Source organism: Chiloscyllium plagiosum, chromosome 1, assembly GCF_004010195.1.
Source record: "Chiloscyllium plagiosum isolate BGI_BamShark_2017 chromosome 1, ASM401019v2, whole genome shotgun sequence".
Lineage (NCBI taxonomy): Eukaryota > Metazoa > Chordata > Chondrichthyes > Orectolobiformes > Hemiscylliidae > Chiloscyllium > Chiloscyllium plagiosum.
The window spans coordinates 11,504,876-11,527,201 of NC_057710.1; the positions used below are offsets into that span (position 1 = coordinate 11,504,876).

At 41.7% G+C, this 22,326-nt stretch overlaps 1 protein-coding gene across 5 annotated transcripts in view; it reads left to right on the forward strand.

Moving 5' to 3' along the window:
* gfra4a (GDNF family receptor alpha 4a) overlaps positions 1 to 22,326 on the forward strand; it is a 160,879-nt gene that overhangs the window by 115,326 nt on the left and 23,227 nt on the right. For all 5 annotated transcript variants that reach the window (XM_043696028.1, XM_043695854.1, XM_043696122.1 and 2 more), the window contains one exon: positions 20,775 to 20,884. In XM_043696028.1, coding sequence (XP_043551963.1) covers positions 20,775 to 20,884 — 110 coding nt within the window. The remainder of the gene's footprint in view (positions 1 to 20,774; positions 20,885 to 22,326) is intronic.

A 22,326-nucleotide genomic window follows, 5' to 3' on the forward strand; every position in this document is an offset into this window, starting at 1 on the left:
GGTACTGGAAAAGCACAGCCGGTCAGGCAGCTTCTGAGGAGCAGTACAGTCAATGTTTCGGGCATTAACCCTACACATCAGGCATTCCTGATGAAGGGTTTATGCCTGAAACGTCAACTCTCCTGCTCCTCAGATGCTGCCAGACCTGCTGTGCTTTTCCAGCGCCACACTTTTCAACTCTGACTCTCCAGCATCTGCAGTCCTCATTTTCTCCTAATCTGTCTTATCTCCTTACCTTTTTTAAATAACGGTGGTACATTGGGAGTTCACCCCAGTTGTCTAGAACTTTACCAGAATCTAAGGATTCTTGAATGATTACTCCCAACCCATTCACTAGCTACATCCTTTCATATCCTCTGATGAATCCCATCAGGTCCAGGAGACTTATTGGTCTTTTAGCCCTTTTAGTTTCCCCAGCACTTTCAACTATTGATGGTTATTATATTTATCTTCCTCTCCTCTTTTTGTCCCTTGAATATTTGGTAATTTATTTATATTACAAAACATTTATTCAACTCCTCTGACATTTCCTGGTTACCCATTATTATTTTCTCAATCTTATTCTCTAAGGGTCTTCTGTTCAATTTTAATAGATTTAAAGAAGCTGTTGCTATTCGTCTTGGTATTACTTACAAGTTTACCCCCAAAGTTTAATTGTTCCCTTTTTTTGGTTATCTTTTGTTCGTTTGTAAAGCCAATAAACCAATCTCTAGTCATGAGTTCCTCGAACATATTTTGTTGCTAATCTCCTTTCCCAGTTCATTCTGGCCAGCTCTGCCTTCATTCCTTTGTAATAAACCTTAGAATAGTTATTTTTGACCAAGTTCCTCTCTCTCAAAGCGAATGCTATCATAACACAGTCACTGTTTCTGAGGGGATCTTTTACTCTGGTCTCATCTTTAAATTCTGCCATATTACACACCACTAATCCAAAATGGTTGAATCCACAACATACTATTCTCGGAAACTATCCCAAATACACTCCATGAATTCCTCCTCTTGCCTACCTCTGCCAACCTGACTGTTCCAATCCACATGAAGATTAACGTCACCCGTGAGTAATGTACTGCCTTTGTTACATGCCCTCATTGTCTCAGAGAATCATAGAGTACTTAGATGCAGGCCATTCAGCCCATTGAGTCCTCACTGACCCTTCCACTCTATCCTGAAACCCTGGATTTCCCATGGCTAATGCACCTAGCCTGCTCATCCCTGGACACTATGGACAATTTACCATGGCCAATCCACATAACCTGCAGATCTTTAGTCTATGGGAGGAAACTGGGGCACCCGGAGGAAACCCACACAGAATGTGCAAACACCACACAGACAGTCGTCCAAGGTTGGATTTATTCACTGAATAATCCCATGATTTAATCATTGACCTACCGTATAGCTACTGTTAGGGGCCCTATATGTTACTTCTACCAGTGTCTTCTTTCCCTTGTAGACCTAAGTAAATTTTACCTCTTCTAATTCAATATCATTTCTTGTTATTGAGCTTACTTACCTCTCAAAGTTAGATCCGGCATCTCCGATGGCTTCAGCAGTTGAATAGGTGGTGCTTCTTTCAATGAGTTTTTTTAGGAGGGAGATCGCTCCTTGTTCATAATTAGTTCAGTAGTTTCAGTGCGTTCTGCCTCACTTTCCTTCAAAGAACAGCATTTGGTTTTTTGTATGTGCCATTTCCCATTGTCCTCCTCTGGGTCGAAATCCCTCTCTGGGGTGTTTCCCTCAGAGCCTGCATCTTTGCAGTCCTGCACCCTAAGATGGGTGTACCATCAGTTTTATCCAGTTTCAACTTGCAAATGTTTTTTGCCAAACTGGTGAGTGATCTTTCCAGCAGTGGGCATTGATTAATCCACGGCTTAGGGCTAGACTCAGCGCTCATCTTTTAGCTGAGGAAATCAGCTTTTAAAGCACCATAGTTATCAGTTGGACGGGCTGTCATTTTGTTGAGACGGGGAGCACTGTTTTGCATTTCATTGTGTCACCCAGGGCTAGTTGCATTCTAAGTCTCCCTATTCTGATTTGAGACAGTGATAGCACAGTTCTAGAGGCCTTGAAACAATCCATTGTAACATACATTGCCAGCTGTAGCCTCCAATCGAAAAGACATTTTTTAAAATACATCTTTTATTTTCCAATGTACAGACTTCTTAAAGCAGAAACAACATGTTAACATGTTTTTATTAAAAATATGCAAAATCAGACAGCACAATTGTAACACATCGAACTTTAAAATAATAACAAAGAATCAACTGAGATTTCATTTGATTGAAGGTTTCTGGATGATAAGAGAAACTGCAAGAGTACAAATATTGCAAAACCAGTTTCGCTGTTTGGAGGATCTCAGATCAATGGACATAACCTAACTTTAAAAGGGACCTAAGGGACAACTTTTTCACGCAGAGGCTGGTGCATGTATGGAATGAGCTGCCAGAACAAATGGAGACAACATTTAAAAAGCATCTAAATGGGTAAATGAATAGGAAGGGTTGACAGGGATATGGGTCAAGTGCTGGCAAATGGGACTAGATTAATTTAGGATATCTGGTCGGTATGGACGAGTTGGACTGAGGGCTCAGTTTCCGTGCTGTACAATCTCTATGAATCTAAGTTCTGTTAGGAAACACTTCTACATACAAAAGGTGGCAGAGTATTGCAGCTGATGTTCAAATGTCAAGTCAGTTGTTAGCTTTAAATCTAAGATTGATATATTTTTGTTAATGAAAGATACTAAGTCGTATGATCGTAAGTGTCTATATTGATTACATTGGAAGGGCAGAACAATTCAAGGGGGTTAAAGAACTAATTTATATTTCTATAATCCTGACTTGACTGACAGGATTGGATAATTTGCAATACACCCCACTTTAGACCCTGTTGACGTTGGTCAGCAATATCAGGTGGAGATGACATGGTATTGTAGTGCCACTGGGATAGTAATCCAGAGCCCTTGGCGAATGCTGTGGGAACAAAGGACCATGTCAGCTGATGGACTTTAAATTCAGTTAATAAATCTGGAACATAAAGAAGCTCTCAGTAATAGTCACTATGAAACTATCATCAATTGTTGGAAAAACTCATCCGGTGCATTAATGTCCTTTTAAGGAAGGAAATCTGTGATCCTTACCTGGTCTGGCCTCCATATGACTCTACAAGAAGTCTCCCAGAGATAAGCAGGAATTTCTTTTGAAGGACCATAAAACATAGGAGCAGGAGTAAGCCATTCAACCCATTGAGTCTGCTTTGCCATTCAAAGAATCATAGAGTCATACAACCTGGAAACCAACCCTTTGGTCCCAAACTAATCTAGTCCCACCTGGCTGTTCCGGCCCATGTCACGCCAAATGTATCCTATTCATGTATCCATCCAAATATCTTTTAAATGTTGTGTTTGTACCTACTTTCTCAGGAAGTTCATTCCAAACACAAACCATCCTCTATGTAAACAATTTGCCCCAGATGTCTTTTTTGAATCTCTCTCTTCTCACCTTAAAAATGTGCCCCAGTCTTGAAATTCCCCATCTTTGGGAAAAGACAACTACCATCAAATCTATCTATACCCCTCATGATATTATAAACTTCTATAAGGTCATCTCTCAACTTCCTATGCCCAGCCTATCCAGCCTTCCATACGCAGCAACATCCAGGTAAATCCTTCTGAACCCTCTCCAGCTTGATAACATTCTTCCTATAAAGGGCAACCAAAACTGGACACAATATTCCAGAAGAGGCCTCACTAAAATCATGTACAACCTCAACATGACTTCCTAACTCCTATACTCAAAGGACTGGGCGATGATGGGAAGTGTGTCAAATGTCTTTTTAACCATCCTGTCTATATGTGACACAAACTTTAAAGAATTATGTAACTGCATTCCCTAGGTCCCTCTGTTTTACAACACTACCCAAGGCCCTACCATTAATTGTATAAGCCCTACCCTTGTTTGATGTGCCAAAATGCAAGACCTTGCATTTATCTAGATTGAACTCCATCTGCCATTTTTCAGCCCATTGACCCATTTGATCAAGATCCTTTTGTAATCTTAGAAAATCTTCTTCACTGTTTACAATGCCACCAATTTTGATGTCATCCACAAACTTACTAACCATGCCTTATATGTTCTCATACAAATCATTTATGTAAATGACAAAGAAAAGAGGACCCAGAACCTATCCCAGTGGAACACTACTGATTACAGGCCTCCAGTCCAAAAAACAACCATCCACCATTACTCTCTGTCTCCTGCCATCATGTATTGTGTATCCAATTGGCATGCTTGCCCTGAATCCCATGTGACCTAACTTTACTAATTATTCTACCATGTGGAACTTTGTCAAAGGCTTTACTAAAATCCAACTAAACAATGTTTTACTGATCTGTCATCATCAACCTTTTTGGTAACGTCCTCAAAAAAGACTCAATCAAGTTTGTGAGACACGATTTTTCCCACACAAAACCATGTTGACTATCCCTAATCAATTTTTGCCTCAATAAATTCAGTAAGATCATCTCTCAGACGGTAGCGAATCTGTGGATTTCTTTGCTGCAGAGTGACGTTGAGTTGTTAAATATATTCAAGGTTGAGATAGATTTTTAATTAGTCAGGGAGTCAAAGGCTATGGGGAAAAGGCAGGAAAGTGGAATTGAGAATTATCAGATCAGTCATGATCTCATTGAACGGCATTGCAGACTTGATTGGCTAAATATCCTATTCATGTTGAAAAGTGTGGCGCTGGAAAAGCACAGCAGGTCAGGCAGCATCCGAGGAGCAGGAGAATGAATGTTTCGGGTATAAGCCCTTCATCACTCCTGTCCTGGCCTGCTGTACTTTTCCAGTGCTATCCTTTTTAACTCTGGCTCGCTAGCATTTTTGCAGTCCTCACTTTCTCCTTTATCCTATTTCTTTATCTATGTCTCATGATCCTATATGGTTGACTCTATAAATACAATGGCTTAGCAAGCTATTCTGTGTAATTTGAGATGCTAACCTTGCCAATAATGGCCACATTCCATGAAAGGATAAAGAAGATGGTGTAAATATGGCAGCATTAGATGTTTGCTAAAAAAATACCCCTCAGCCTTGAAGCAGAGAGAGAGAGAGAGAGAGAGAGACGAGGAATGAATAAGCAACTAATATTTCCTTATCTTTCTTGTGGATGTTAAATTACTGCTGCAGTATTGAAACTATTTAAACCAATTCTTATCTTGCGCCTGACAGTCTGGGGGGACTGACAGAAAAGTATATCTCCAGATGTTTCTCATAGAGTACCAATGTAATGGATCTTTTCATTGAAATTTGAAGGTTTTTTTTTCTTTGAACAGTTGTTGTGGTCCATAGATAGTTAGATTTTTCTCAAGGACTGTTTTCCATTTGATTTTATAAACCCCTGTGATCTGACCTAAATATGATTTATTATTGGTCTCCAACGTGGCAGAGTAGACGTATTGTACTGTAGCCATGCGCCTTCCAGATCGTGAGTCCCAAGTGAGGAGAGCTTTGAGAGGTCAGAAAGTTCCTCTGTGGAATAAAAGCAGACATACATCACCGTGAAGAGGCATTGCTCTTGAAGGCTGCATTCATAACAGCTCCTATATCACCATTCCATCGAGCTGCTGAAAACAAATTACAAGGAAAAACACTCAGCCGGTCCAGTAGGGAGGAAAAAAAACCTTATTAACTTCTTCTCTGGATTGAAAGATAAGTTTACTCTTCTTTTAAGGTTAGAGCTTACTGACATTATAAGAGTGAGGCGAAAGGTACTCATTTATTTATGTGCAAATCACACAGCATCCTCAAGCGGAAGCAGATGTGAAGTTAGAATATAGAGCACAGAACATCAAACATAGAACAATACAGCACAGGAACAGGCTTTTTGGCTCATGATGCTGTGTTGAACATGATGCCAAATTGAACTAATCCCTTCTGCCTGCCTTTGGTCCACATCCTTCTGTTCAATGCATATTCATATATTCATGTACTTATCTAAAAGTTCCTTAAATGCCCCTTTTGTATCTGCCTCCATCACCACCCCAGCAGGGCATTCCAGACACCTACCCCTCTCTGTGTAAAAAACTTGCCCCTCACATCTCGTTTGAGCTGTCTCCCTCTCAGTTTAAAGGCAATTAAATGTGAAAGTTTGGGAGGTGGTGTTCGATGAGTGTACCTCCACTGTTAACTTTTCAAAAGTGGAATGTCACTATCTGTCTCGCCCTTCAAATGCAACAAAAGGCGTGATGTTCTCATGTTGGCATTTTAGGTGAACTAAATTCGGCACAGAAAGTGAGGGCTTATCCGTTTCAACTGGGAGAAAGTGAGGACTGCACATCAGAGTCAAAAACTGCGGTGCTGGAAAAGCACAGCCAGTCAGACATCATCCGAGGAGCAGGAGAGTTGACATTTCGAGCATAAACTCTTCATCAGGAATGCAAAGCTTATGCTCGAAACGTCGATTCTCCTACTCCTCGGATGCTGCCTGACCGGTTTTGCTTTTCCAGCACCACACTTTTTGATTCTTATCCATTTCAGTCCAAGAACTGATAGATGTGCAGTGATGCACTTTGGAAGAAGTAACAAGACAAGAGATTACTCAATGAATAGCAGGACACTAGGACATTCAGAGAAAGGGAGGGGTCTTGCGATGCTTATCCACAGATTCCTGAAGACGGCAGAGCAGGTTGACCGTATATCAATAAGGTTTGCCCTTATCAGTTATGACACAGATTATAAGAGCCAAGGAGGTTATGTTGAAGCTATACAGAACTTTGGTTAGGCCACAGCTGGAGTAGTGTGTACAGTCTGGTCTCCACACTATAGGAAGAATGTGGTTGCACTGGAAGGGTGTGTAGAGATTCACCAGGACTTGTCTTGCATGGAGCATTTCAGCTATGTAGAGGGGCTGGATATACTTGGTTCATTTTATTTGGAGCAGACAGAGTTGAGGGGAGAACCTAATAGAGGAATTTAAGATGATGAGGAACATGGACAAAGTGAATAGAAAGCAGCTGTTCCCTTTAGAGGAAGGGTCAACAACAAGAGGAATAAGTTTAAAGTGAAAGGCAGAAGCTTTAGAAGAGGTTTGAGGAAATGAGAGTAGTGGGGGGTCTGGAATGCACCACCTGGGAAGATAGTCGAGGGGGAAAGCTCACAACCTTTATAAAGTGCTTGTTAAAGACTTGATATGTCATAACATTCCATGCTCTGGGCCGAGAGCAGGAGAGTGTTGGAAGTAGTGAACTTTGGAGGCATGGACTCAATGGGCTGAAGGGCCTCCTCTGTACTGTATGATTCTATGATTCAACGACATCATGATTCTCTGAGCATTTTTCATTGTCTTCACAGAATAATGCTGCACAGGAGATGGCCATTCAGCTTATTGTACCATGCTAGTTCTTTGCTGGAACTGTCACATTAGTTGCACTTCCCTGCTCTCTTTCCGCATGACCCAGTCATTGCTTTCCCTTCAAGATTTTATCCAGTCCTCTTTTTGAATGGTATTTTGCCACCAGCTTTCACTATCCCTCCAGTACATTCCAAATCACAAGAACTCACATCTCCTTAAATCACATCTCGTTCCTTGTGCCAATCACCTTAAATTTCTCTGGTCTAGTTATCAATCCTCCTGCCACTGGAAACAGTTTTATTTTATTTATCCAATCAAAACACTGAATTATTTTTGAATGCTATCTTGAACACTTCAATCACTTTGATCAAGTACAAAAACACAAAAACACAAAGGTTAGGAGGAGGAGGAGCTCATTCCACACTGTAAGTAATCTAATCTAATCTAATCTAATCTAATCTAATCTAATCTAATCTAATTCGGTGCTCTTGAAAAATCTGATTGTGGACTTAACTCCACTTTTCTGTCCATCCCAAGTAACCTTTGACTCCTTTGTAACTTAAAAAATATGTTTAACATTGAATATCCTCAATGACTGAAACTCCACTGTTGAGGAAGAGAATCCCACAGTTGAATGATACTCTGGGAGAAAACATCTTTTCTTAATCTAGTCTTAAATGGTACATCTCAAATTCCTAAACTTAGTCTGCTACTCCTAGACCCATTCCCAACAAGACCATAAGACCATATGATATAGGAGCAGAATTGGGCCATTCGGCCCGTTGAGTCTGCATTGTCATTTGATCACGGCTGATATGTTTCTCAATAAAAACCGCTTTTCCAGCAACACATTTCCATCTCTGATCTCCAGCATCTGCAGACCTCACTTTCTCCCCATAAGACCATATGATATAGGAGCAGAATTGGACCATTCGGCCCGTTGAGTCTGCATTGTCATTTGATCACGGCTGATATGTTTCTCAATAAAAACCAAAAGAACTGCGGGTGCTGTAAATCAGGAACAAAAACAGAGGTTGCTAGAAAAGCTCAGTAGGTCTGGCAGCATCTGAAATGGGCTAATATGTTTCTCAACCCCATTCTCTTTCCTTCTCCCCATAACTTTTGATCTTCTCATCAATTAAGAACTTAGCTGTCTCTGTGTCAAAGACACTCAATGACGTGGCCCCCACAACCTGCTGCAGCAATGAGTTCCACGGATTCACCACCCTCTGGCTAAAGAAATTTCTCCTCATCTCAGTTCTAAAGGATTGTCACTTCACTCTGAGGCTGTGCCCTCAGGTCCTCGTTGCTCATGCTATGTCCACCCTCAGTATTCTGTAAGTTTCAATGAGATAGCCCCTTATCCTTCAAAACTCCTTCAGTACAGACCTAGAGTTCTCAAACATTCCTTAAATGAAAAGCCATTCATTCCTGGGACCATTTGTGTTAACCTCCTCTGGAGGAGAACATCCTCTCACTATCCACTCTGTTAAGACCCCTCAGAACCTGATATACTTCCTTAAGACACCTCTTATTCTTCAAATTCGTATGGATATGGGCCCAACCTGCTCAACCTTCTCTCTTAAGAAAACCCCTTCATCAGAGAAATCAAATGAATGATATCCATTTTAAAAGTATGAAAGATCATGATTATCATCAAGTAACCTCTCTGGGACTGAAAAGCGTTTGCTTTCATATGTACCATGATCTACCCCACCACCATCCCTCTCAAATCCTCCACTGTTTCTAAGTTATCACGCTGCTTATCCGATACCAATGTTGAATGAGCAGAAATCTTTCCTCCAATTAAATATTGGGAAGACAGAAGCCATTGTTCTTGATGCTTGCTTCAAACTCTATGCTCTAGTTCCCAACTGCATCTCTCACTGTGGCAACTGTCTGAGTCTAGATCACACTATTTGCAGACAACCGTACGCCATATTTGACCCCAAGATGAGTTGCTGACCACATGCTTGCATCAGAGCTAAGAACATTTATTTTTGTCTCTAGACCATAGCATATTTTCACTCCTGCCTCAGTCCTTCTGTTAGGAAACCTCCATACATTAATTCTCAACTTTCTGATCTCTCACATTCTACCCTCCATAAATTTGATATCTCTCTTGTCTTTATTCAAGGTAAGTCCCTTTAATTTGTTGTTCCCGAGTTTACTGGCCTGCAACAGCTCCCAGTTAAGCAACACTCTGATTTGAAAATTCTCATCCTCTAGACCTTCAATTCTTGGACGTATTTTCAAACTTCTAATTCTGGCCTCTACAGCATCCCTGTCATATCTTCAGCTTCCTAGACCCTCAAATCCGAAATTCTCTCCTTAACCCTCTGTGCTCTCTACCTTGTTTTCCTCCTTTTAAAACAATCCTTAAAACCTATCTCCTTGACAAAGCATAGAACATAGAACATTAGAGATCAGTACAGGCCCTTTGGCCCTCAATGTTGCACCAACCTGTGGAACCAATCTAAAGCCCATCTATCCTGTACTATTTTATTTTCATCCATATATTTATCCAATGACTATTAAATGCCCTTAAGGTTGGCAGATCTACTACTGTTGCAGGCAGGGCATTCTACACCCTTAATACTCTCTGACCAATTCAGTATGTGACATTATAGCACCTTATTTGGCTTGTAGTCTTTTTTAAATGTAATGCTCCTGTGAAGGCTTGAGATGTTGTATATATTTATATAGCAGCTTTAAGTTATTGCAATATGATGTCACTTTCCTTCAGCATTAATTGTTGTTGAAGTTTTAAAATATTTTCTTCCTGTCTTTTTTTCTCATTTCCTTGTTATAATAGTTCAGTCCATCAATTCATGCTGAAATGATAACTTTAATCTGGCAATCATCATTCCTGTGATCTTTGGGTGGTACCTTCCCTCACAGCACCAGGGTCACGGGTTTGATTCCAGCCTTGGGTGACTGTCCGCGTGGAGTCTGCACATTATCCTCGTGTCTGTGTGGGTTTCCTCTGGGAGCTCCGGTTTCCTCCCACAGTCCAAAGATGTACAGGTCAGGTGGGTTAACCATGGAAAATGCAGGCTTAAATGGGTAGCGTAATGGGGGTAGGTCTGGATCAGATGCTTTTTGGAGGGTCAGTATGGATTCAATGGCTGAATGGCCTGCTTCTACACTGTAGGGATTATATGAATCTGATTGATGCAGGATTGCTTATCTTGCAGGAGGTGCTATGCTGTTTGCAACACTCACTCACAGTGATTTCCTGCACAAATGTCCATGAAAATTAAATGGGAAAGTCCATGTCTAAACCAGGGGGCTGTGTTTACATGTTGGTTATAATCAATTCTGACCCTTTTATTTTGCATTCTTTTTCTTTGTTTCAGTTTTCATACTTCTCAAACATCAGGCATGCAACATCAGTATTTCCATATTCCCAGCTGCATAACTAATGCTGAGCATTAAATTAAAAAACAAAAGAACTGCAGAAGCTGAAAATCAGAAATAAGAACAGAAATTCCTGGAAAAAGTCAGCAGGTCAGGCAGCATCTGTGGAGAGAAATCAGAGTTAATATCCACTGACCCTTCTTCAGAACAGTCATGGAGTCATAAGAGTCATACGGCAGACCCTTCGGTCCAACCAGCCCAAGCTGTAGATCATCCGAAATTAAACTAGTCCCACCTGTCTGCTCCTAGAGTATCCCTCAAACTTTTCCTCTTCATGTATCTATTGAAATGTCTTTTAAATGTTGTAATTGTACCCGAATCTGCCATTCCTCAGGAAGTTCATTCCACATGCGAACCACCCTCTGTGTAAAACATTTGCCCCATGTCTTTTTTAAATTTCTCTCCTCTCACCTTATAAGTGCGCCACCTAATTTGAAATCCCTCATCCTAGGGAAAAGACAACTACTATCTATACGCTTTATCTATACCTCTCATTATTTTATAAACTTCTATCAAGTAGCCTCTCAACATCCTAGAATTCAGTGAAAAAGTTCCAAGCTATCCAACCTTTCTTTATAAATCAAAGTTAAAAATTACACAACATCAGATTATACTCCAACAGATTTAATTGGAAGCACATTAGCTTTCGGAGGGCTGCTCCTTCATCATCTCCGAAAGCTAGTGCTTCCAATTAAACCTGTTGGACTATAACCTGGTGTTGTGTAATTGTACACCGGCACCTCCACATCATTTATAAATCAAACCTTCCATACCCAGCAACATGTTCTGTTCTTCAGAACAGTCCAATTCTGAAGAAGGGTTGCTGGACCCAAAATGTTTACTTTGATTTTTTGACACAGATTCTGCCAGACCTGTTGCGTTTTTCTAGCAATTTCTGTTTTGGTTGATGAATGGCATTGTTAGCCTCACTGTTACCTTAACAGTAAATTCGATGAAACAGTATTTCTCTTCCTCAAGCAAATAATTCCCTTTTAAAGACATTTATGAGGATAAATGTTCTTCTTCATTTGGTCTGAGGAATGTACGCTTCTCAGGCTCTCTGAAGGAGAAATTGGATTAAAGACTCAGGCAACTAAGAGTCTGGAGATTCCTTGTTTCCACATAATTGGAAGAAAAATGGCAGGACCAGGTCTTTCAGGAACTTGACTCACTTTCTTCTGTATTTGGCTGTGGGTTATCACTTCCTTATGCGTATGTCTGTGAGCTATCCAAATGGACTGCTACCCTAAAAACCAGGCACTGTGGCTTGAACCAGGAAATGTGCGAACTACACCTGCTGAGTTTTCAAAGGAGAACTGGCCAATAAACAGATGTGTTTCTGGATTTCCTGTCACCACTTATGAGCACCATCAGGGACAATTAAGAGGGTGAACCCTGAGGTGACAATATTTCCTTTCTTTGAGCATATTTGACTGAGTTCTGAGGAACAGTCATCAGACCCGAAACATTAACTCTGATTTCTCTTCACATATGTTGCCAGACCCGTTAAGCTTTTCCAGAAATTTCTGTTTTATAGTGAGAGAGATATGACTGGTGATGGTTTAATCTGAGGGTCACCATGCCTTGGTTGAGGAGCGAGGTTGGGAAGGAGAGATCTTTACGGTAACCTCAGCCAGTGTGGGAATTGGATCCAATCAACTGGCATCTCCTGCACCTCAAACCAACCACCCAAGTTAACCAACTTTTCAAGTTGGTGTAACTACATCTTAAGCTCAAAGACGCTTTATAAGGAAAGCACGCAAGATAGTGCTAAAAAGCCCCCATGTGCCGTGGTTTAACCATGGGAATCAGCATGAGTGTCTGTGGAGCCCCGGGAGGAGGAGACTGGGGAAAGAGAATACAGGTACTGTAGATGGTGCTCCCAGACATGGGAGCCTCGGTGAAGGTGTGATATTAGTGAGATATTATTTAATTTAAGTTATTTGAATTTAGTTTAAGTTAATAACTATTTAATATGTTTATAGTTTAGATGAGATTCCCTACAGTATTGAAACAGGCCCGTCCGGCTAACAAGTCCGCACCAACCCTCCGAAGAGTAACCCACCCAAACCCATTTCCCTCTGCCTAATACATCTAATACTACGGGCAATTTAGAATGGTCAATTCACCTGACTTGCACATCTTTGAACTGTGGGAGAAAACCAGAGCACCCAGAGGGAACCCACACAGACACAGGGAGAATGTGCAAACTCCACACAGACAGTCGCTCGAGGCTGGAATTGAACCCAGGTCCCTGGCGCTGTGAGGCAGCAGTGCTAACCACTGAGACACTGTGCCTAACCACTGAGCTGCCGTGCCTAGATATGCTTGTTCTGGTAGAATAGTAGGTTGTCTATTAACAATGGTATTGTGTTATAGCCTGTTTTGTACTGCCTTTTTTTTCTGTTTTGATGGTGTTATTATTTTTCTTTGTATATAAATGTTTTGTAAAAGATTTTAAAAGATTTTCATGAAAAATATTTATAAAAAGAAGTCAAAATCCCACCATTCATGGTGCACCAACCTTCCATCAAGGGGTTAACAATCTTGTTGATAATTCCTCTGCTTTCTGTTTCCTACTGAAGCTTTTTCTTCGTTCCAGTATGTTGCTGTTGGGTGGAATACTTGGGTCAAATGACCTGATACTTTGCCAATAATTCCATGGAATTTATACATCAGACATGCTGAAGACGATCGTTAGAATTTAATTCCATTCAAAAGAGGCGGAATTGTGTCTGGTCAGTGGTGCAACTAGACTGGTTGAGGGACTTTGCTCCTGTGACTAGGTTGGAGAAGCTGAAACTGCTCTTGGAGAAGAAAAGGCTGAGAGGAGAATTGACTGAGGCATTTAAAGTCAAGAGGAGGGTACAGAGAGTGGAGAGTCGCTGTTTTCTTTGATGGAGAGTCAAGGATTTAAGGTGAAAACACAGGTGGCGGATATTAGCTGAAAAGTACTACAGGTGATGTCATGGTGGAAGAACACCATTCATTTGTGTATAAGAGCGTTTGTGGATATAAGCAAGAAGATAAATAAAGCTGGGGTATTACTAACTTGGTCATTAACAGGTCAAGGCAGTGGACAGTGCAGGGCTTTGTTGTCGACTGTTTGCCACTCCTTTACAGCTATGTTTGTGCCCCAGTCCTTGGTCAGGAGGCTTGCTGGGTCCACTGGTATTTGTGGCACGTTTAGCGAGATGTGTGCACCATAGGAGGGGGAGTGCCTTAATTCACCTTCAAACTCTATTTTGATTTCACCTCTTACCTCTCCCTCACAAGGTGAACAATTGAAAACATGGGTGATTTAGTTGTGGTAGATAACAGATTAAAAGTACCATCGGTAATTTTGGTGGTGGGAAGAAAGCCATTCAGTTGTGTGTGATAACACACAAGGAGCTCAGGTTAAGAGAGTCTTGGGGTACAGTGGTAATCTTTCTACCTCTGCGTCAGGACCACCCTGGTTCAAATCCCACCTATCCCCTATATCCAGATGGGTTGCAATGATTCTGAACAAGTTCATTAAAAATATCTCCCTATTCATTGCTTTATTAGCAATCAAATGACCCTTAGTCAACTTGCAGTAATGAAAGATACCAGCTGCCATATTAAAAACATGTGGCATGGTGGTTGTGTCCCTACCTCTGAGCTAGGCTTCAAGCACCATCTGCTCCAGAGGTGTGTCATAATGACTCTGAATGAGTTGATCAGAAAATATCTTTTAAAAGGAAGAGCTGGGATTTTACTGTCCCTGGCAATAATTATTTGCTTAATTCATTAATTGGATAATTTAGCCGGCAGTTTGTTTGTAAATTAGGCAAGGAACTTGGCTCTTCCCCAGTATGGAGTTGGCTTCTGGACGAGGAATCTGGAAAGGAAAAGTGGAAACTTTTGTACTAAATTACAGTTTTACAATAAAAGTCTCATAAATTACTTGAAGCTTTTTACTGCCTAACGTATCATATGGATTGTGGAACGTGAAATAAAAGAATGGTAACTTGATATTCTATGTCAGGATGGTATGTGACATGCAGGAAATTTTGCAGCAAATGGTGTCCTCCTACATCAGCTGCCCATGTTTCTCTGTGGTTCCTGGAGAGCATCCACCATACAGAATGACATCAAAAGAGAAGTGCATACGGCCTTCCAAGCCTGTGACGATGAACATGCCCTAACAAAACTAAAAAACAAACCTTTTGCCCTATTTGGTCCATTTCCCTCTATTCCCTCCCTATTCATGGGACCATCCAGATGCCTCTTAAATGTTGCCAATGTGCCCGCTTCCACCACTTCTTCTGGCAGTGCATTCCAGGTTCTGTGAAATACTTCCCTCACACATCTCCCTTAAACTTACACCCACTCACCTTGAATCTGTGCCCGCTTGTAATTGAAACGTCAACCCTGGGAAAAAAAATCTCTGACTATCCACCCTACCTATTCCTCTCATAGTTTGTAGACCTCTATCAGGTCTCCTCTCAGTCACCATCTTTTCAGTGAAAACAATCCAAGTCATTTTAACCTTTTCTCATATCCAATGCCTTTGAGACAGGCAACATCCTGATGAACCTCGTCTGCATTCTCTCCAAAGCTTTCACATCCTTTTGGTAGTGTGGTGACCAAAACAACACACAATTATGTAAGTTTTAGAATACTCGCAGATAGAGAAGAGAGTGGTCCTCAGGGAAGAGTACTAAACTGGACCAAAGCCAATTATATCAAAATTAGGCAGGAGCTGGGAAATGTGGATTGGACACAGCTATTTGAAGGGAAGTTCACATTTGAGATGTGGGAGGCTTTCAAAGATAGGTTAACAGTAGTGCAGGATAGGCATGTCCCGTTGAAGGCAAAGGATAGGAAGGGCAAGATTCGTGAACCGTGGATGACAGCAGAAATTGTACGAGTAGCCAAGAGGAAAAGGGAAGCGTACATAAGGTCTAGGCAGCTAAGAAGAGAACAGGTCCTGGAGGAATATCGGAAGAGTAGGACAAGGAATCAAGCGGGTGAAGAGGGGTCTTGAAATAGCTTTAGCAAGCAGAATTAAGGAAAAACCAAAGCATTTTATTCTTATATCAGAAGCAAGCAGGTAACTAGAGAAAGGATTGGTCCACTAAAAGATAATGAAGGAAGGCTGTGTGCTGAACCTGAGAGAATGGGTGAGATTCTGAATGATTACTTTGCATCAGTGTTCACTGAGGAGAGGAACATGATGAATCTTGAGATGAGAGATAGAGGTTTGATTAGTATGGATACGTTGGCATAAGTAAGAAAGATATGTTGGGTAGACGAGAGGTTATTAAGGTGGACGAATCCCCAGGACCGGATGGGATCTATCCCAGGTTGCGGAGGGAGGTGAGAGAGGAAATAGCTGGGGCCCTGACGGATATCTATGTGGCATCCTTAAAGACAGGTGAGGTGTCGAAGGACTGGAGGGTAGCTTATGTTGTCCTCCTGTACAAGAAGGGTAGTAGGGATATTCCGGGTAACTACAGACCAGTGAGCCTGACGTCGGTGGTGGGAAAGTTGATGGAGAGGGTACTGAGGGATAGGATCTATTTATGTTTAGAAAAGAATGAGCTTATCAGTGATAGGCAACATGGTTTTGTGTGGGGGAGATCGTGCCTTACCAACTTAATAGATTTCTTCGAGCAAGTGGCCAAGTTGTTAAATGAAGGAAGGGCTGTTGATGTCATATACATAGACTTTAGTAAGGCATTTGATAAGGTTCCCCATTGTAGTCTCCATTGTTAGACTAATGGAGAAAGTGAAGTCACATGGTGTGCAGGGTGTTCTAGCTAGGTGGTAAAAGAACTGGTTGAGCAACAGGAGACAGAGAGTAGTAGTTGAAGGGAGTTTCTCGAAATGGAGAAAGGTGACCAGTGGTGTTCCACAGGGGTCAGTGCTGGGGCCACTGTTGTTTGTAATATACATAAATGATCTGGAAGAGGGCACTGTTGGTATGATCAGCAAGTTTGCAGATGAACAAAAATTGGTGGAGTAGCAGAAAGCAAAAGGGATTGTCGGAGAATACAAGAGGATAGAGATAGACTGGAGAGTTGGGCAGAAAAGTGGCAGGTGGCTTTCAATCCAGACAAATATGAGGTGACGCATTTAGGCAAGTCTAATTCTAGAGTGAATTATACAATGAATGGAAGAGCCTTGGGAAAAGTTGATGGACAGAGAGATCTGGGAGTGCAGGTCCATTGTACCCTGAAGGTTGCTGCACAGAGTTGTCAAGAAGGCATATAGTATGCTTGCCTTCATTTGACAGGGTATTGAATATAAGAACTGGCAAGACATGTTAAAATTGTACAAGACATTGGGCCAGTCGCATTTAGAATATTGTGTACAGTTCTGGTCACCACATTACCAAAAGAATGTGGACATTTTGGAGAGGGTGCAGAGAAGGTTTACGAGGATGTTGCCCGGTATAGAAGGTGCTAGCTATGAAGAAAGGTTGAGTAGGTTAGGTTTATTTTTACTAGAAAAAAGGAGATTGAGGGGGGACCTGATTGAGGTTTACAAAATCATGAAGATTAAAGACAGGGTGGATAGAGACAAGCCTTTTCCCAGGGTGAAGGATTCAATAACCAGAGGTCATGCTTTCAAGGTGAGAGATGGAAAATTTAAAGGGGGATACATACGGCAAGTACTTCACACAGAGGGTGGTGGGCATTTGGAACGCATTGTCAGCAGAGGTGGTAGAGGCAGGCACGGTAGATTCATTTAAGATGCGTCTGGACAGATGCATGAGTAGATGGGGAGCAGAGGGATACAAATGCTTAGGAATTGACCGACAGGTTCAGATAGTACATTTGGATCAGCTCAGGCTTGAAGGGCCGAAGGGCCCGTTGCTGGGCTGTAAATTTTGTTTGTTTTGTTTTATACTCCAAATGTGGCCTAACAAGGGTTTTATATAGCTGCAACATGACTTGCCAACTCTTGTATTCCATGTCCCGACTGATGAAAGCAAACATGCCATTATGCCTTCTTAATCACTTTGGCCATCTGTTTTAGGGAACTGTGAACCTGCACGCCCAGAGCTGTCTCTATGCTAATGTTCCTGAGGGTTCTGTCATTTACAGTGTAATTCACTCCTAAATTTGAACCTCCAAAATGCACACCTCACATTTGTCTGGATTAAACTCCATCTGCCATTTCTGTGGCCAAGTTGCCAATCGATCTATATCGTGCCGTATACTTTCATAATTGTCAGCACAATTGTTAGGGCGGCACGGTGGCACAGTGGTTAGCACTGCTGCCTCACAGTGCCAGAGACCCGGGTTCAATTCCCGCTTCAGGCGACTGACTGTGTGGAGTTTGCACGTTCTCCCCGTGTCTGCGTGGGTTTCCTCCGGGTGCTCCGTTTTCCTCCCACAGTCCAAAGATGTGCAGGTCAGGTGAATTGGCCATGCTAAATTGCCAACAGTGTTAGGTAAGGGGTAAATATAGTGGTATGGGTGGGTTGCGCTTCGGTGGGTCGGTGTGGACTTGTTGGGCCGAAGGGCCTGTTTCCACACTGTAATCTAATCTAATCTAATCAGCAACTTCACCAATCTTCATGTCATCTGCAAACTTCCCAATCAGACCACCCACATTTTCCTCCTGATCGTTTACATATACTACAAACAACAGAAGACCCTGTGAAACACCATTAGTTACCAGTCTCCATTCTGAAAACCACCTTCCACCACTACCTTGTGTCTTCTATGACCAAGCTAATTTTGTATCCATCTAACCAGCCTATCCCAAATCCCACGTGATATAAGTTTTTGTACCAATCTGCCATGTGGGACTTCATCAAATGCCTTACTAAAGTCCATATAAACTAAATCCACAGCTCTTCACTCATCAATTATCTTTGTCACCTCTTCAAAAACTTCAATCAGGTTGGTGAGACATGACCTTCCCCATTCAAAACCATGCTGTCTGTCACTAACCAGTCCATTTTCTTTCAGATATCTTGTCCCTCAGTATCTTCTCCAAGTGTTTCCCTATCACAGATGTCAGGTGCACTGGTGTATAATTTCCTAGATTATCCTTGCTTCCTCTAGAGTCATAAAGTCACAGAGATGTATAGCACAGAAACAGACCCTTCAGTCCATGCTGACCAGAAATCCCAACCCAATCTAGTCCCACCTGCCAGCAAGAGGCCCATATTCCTCAAAACCTTTCCTATTCACATACCCATCTAAAGCCTTTTAAACGTTGTAATTGTACTAGCCTCCACCACTTCCTCTGGCAGCTAATTCCATACACGCACCACCCTCTACTTGAAAAGCGTTGCCCCTTAGGTCCCTTTTAAATCTTTCCCCTCTCACCCTAAACCTATGCCCTCTTGTTCTGGACTCCCCCAACCCAGGTAAAAGATCTTGTCTCGTTACCCTATCCATGCCACTCATGATTTTATAAACCTCTTTCAGGTCACCCCTCAGCCTCCAATGCTCCAAGGAAAATAGCCCCAGCCTATTCAGCTTCTCCCTATAGCTCAAACTCTCTAACCCTGGAAACATCCTGTAAAGCTTTTCTGAATCCTTTCAAGTTTCTTAAACAAGGGAACAACTTTGGCTAATCTCCAGTCTGTTGGAACCTTGCCTGGGGTCAAAGAGGATGTGGAGATATCTGCTAATGCCCCAGTTATTTCTTGCCTTGCCTCTCGCAGTAACTTGAGGTAGATCCATCTGGCCTGGAGATGTGACTACCTTAATGCAATTTAGGATACCCAAAACTTCCTCCTTCAATATATTGACATTCTCTTGACTATTCACACATTCATCCCTGACCTCAACATCAGTAATGTCCCTTTCTTGGTGAATACTGATACAAAGTTTTAATTAAGGATCTCTCCCTCTTCCTGTGGCTCCACGCAAAACATCCCTCTTTTGTCATTGAGTGGGCCTACTCTTTCCCTTGCTACCCTCTTCCTTCTGATATGTGCATAAAAAGTCTTGGGATTCTCCTTGACCCTGTTTGTTAAAGACATTTCAAGGCCCCCTTTTGCCTTCCTTATTCCACAGTTAATTTCCTTTCTAATTCCTCTACACACCTCAAAGGCTTTGTCAGTTTGTAGCTGCCTAGACCTATCATATTCTTCCTTTTTCCTTTCAACTGATGTTATAATTTCCCTTGTCATCCATGGTTCCTGAACCTTGCCATTCCTATCCTTCAGTTTTGCAGGGACATGCATGTCCTTCACTTTAATCAACTGGTCTTTAAAAGCCTCCCACATGTCAAATTTCCCCTCAAATAACTGCTCCCAAACCCCATTCGGCAATTCCTGTCTAATTTGGATATAAGCACCCCCACCTGAGGGCCGGTCTTGTCCTTGTTCATGACTACTCAAAATCTTATGGAGTTACGGTCATTGAGCCCAAAATGCTCTTCTATTGAAACATCGATCACCTGTCCTGGCTCATTCCCTAATACCAAATCTACTATGTGAAGGAGATGCTGAGGGAATTTGACGAGTGATAGAGATGAATGCTGGGTTTCTAATTCCCTGTTGTAGTCTCTTCCTGCCTCATTAAAGCAGCGAGAGATTAGGATTGAAAGGTTAGTCCCATTTTACATTTACCTAAAATTATTTTGATGACCTTTACCCATCAGTAGGAGTATCACTCTAATTCTTTGTGTTTTACTTACTTATCTATGGCAGTTTACAGAATATAAGTCGATCTGACTTGTCTTATACATTTGGTGATATCTCTCTGGGGACTCAACCCTTTTAAAACCTAATTTTGGAATAATACACTTGCTCGGCCGGCATCCTTGCCCTATTCTGCAGGTCAGCAATGTGTCTTTAGAATATAAATTGCGCTTTAACAAGCATCTGAGTCTCCTTTAATGAAAGAAGAGAGAAGTATTTGTGATGGAAACTGGCAGTCACCATGATATGTTCACTGGTTGTAACACGTTGCATGTTAAAAGGAAGAATTCATTGTTTTACTTTTCCTTGGTTCAAAAGTCATACAGCCCCAATTATTATTTCTCTCTTTCTTTCTCCCCTCTGACAGATCACGGTTAGCAGAGTTCCAAACGAGCTGTCAGCCTTCTACACAGTCTGTGAGTGGTTGTCTCAGGGAGAACTATGCTGCTTGTCTGCTCTCCTACACTGGCATTATAGGTAAGATCCAAGGTCTTTGCTTTTCAGCTGCTTGTTACTTCAATGCTTGTACTAGGTTCCAGGCTTGTTAAGGTAAAGGATGATACTGCTGGAGAATCAAAAACCTTCCCAATTCAAAAGCTTACTGCCAGCAATAAATGTTCCTTAGTGTTTGCATAGATGCAGAATAAAGCACACTTGTTTTTCTACACACATTGTTGGAAAGGGTAAAGAAAGGCTGTGTAGGCTGTCCAGACATTTGCAAGTTCTACACAGGTGTTGAAGTACTTTTGAAGTATAATACTGTTGCAATGTTATATGGAATAGTGGCGCTAGAAAAGCACAGCAGTTCAGGCAGCATCCGGGAAGCAGTAAAATCAACGTTTCAGGCAAAAGCCCTCATTCCTGATTTTACTGCTCCTCGGATGCTGCCTGAACTGCTGTGCTTTTCCAGCACCATAAATCCAGAATCTGGTTTCCAGCATCTGCAGTCATTGTTTTTACCCTGCAATGTTATATGGTCATGGCATTTTACAGCAGGAAAAGAGGCTCTTCATCATATCTATCAGTGCCAAACACCAAGCACCTATCTAATCCCATTTTCCAGAACTTCATCATTAGTCTTGTATGCTATGGTGTTTCACGTGGTTATGTAAATGCTCCTTAAATGTTGTGAGGGTTTCCATCTCTACCATTCCTCTCAGACAGGTGAGTTCCAGATGCTCACCACATTCTGGGTGAATAAAGGTTTCCTAAAATCCCTCCTAAACTTCTTGCTGCTTACTTACATCCATGTCATTCTATGAAGGGGAAAGACTTCTATCTACCCTGTCTGTGTCCCAAATATTATGGCATAGACAGCAGCACACAGAGGTGCTAATACCCAATACATTATCTGGGCTGACACCAATTGTTAAAGTTCACTTGAGAATGTAACTTGTTAAAAAAAATGTGCAATTTACATATGAAAGAAGAGAAACTAACATGGTCATTCTAACAGATAAGAGACTTAACAAACCGTCAAGGTATTTTTCAATGTATAATTTTAGTTACATCACACTGTAAACTTTTGTGATAAATTCTGTGTCGTACAATTGTGTACTCCACAATCACCTGATGAAGGAGCAGCGCTCAGAAAGCTAGTGCTTCCAATTAAACCTATTGGACTATAACCTGGTGTTGTGTGATTTTTAACATCAAAACTTTGTACACTTCAATCAGGTTTCCAGCCCAGTCAACATCCTGGTGAATTTCTCCGTCACGTTTTCTAGTGCAATTATAGAGTCATAGTCATAGAGATGTACAGCATGGAAACAGACCCTTCAGTCCAACCTGTCCACGCCGACCAGATATCCCAACCCTATCTAGTCCCACCTGCCAGCACCCGGCCCATATCCTTCCAAACCCTTCCTATTCATACACCCATCCAAATGCCTCTTAAATGTTGCAATTGTACCAGCCTC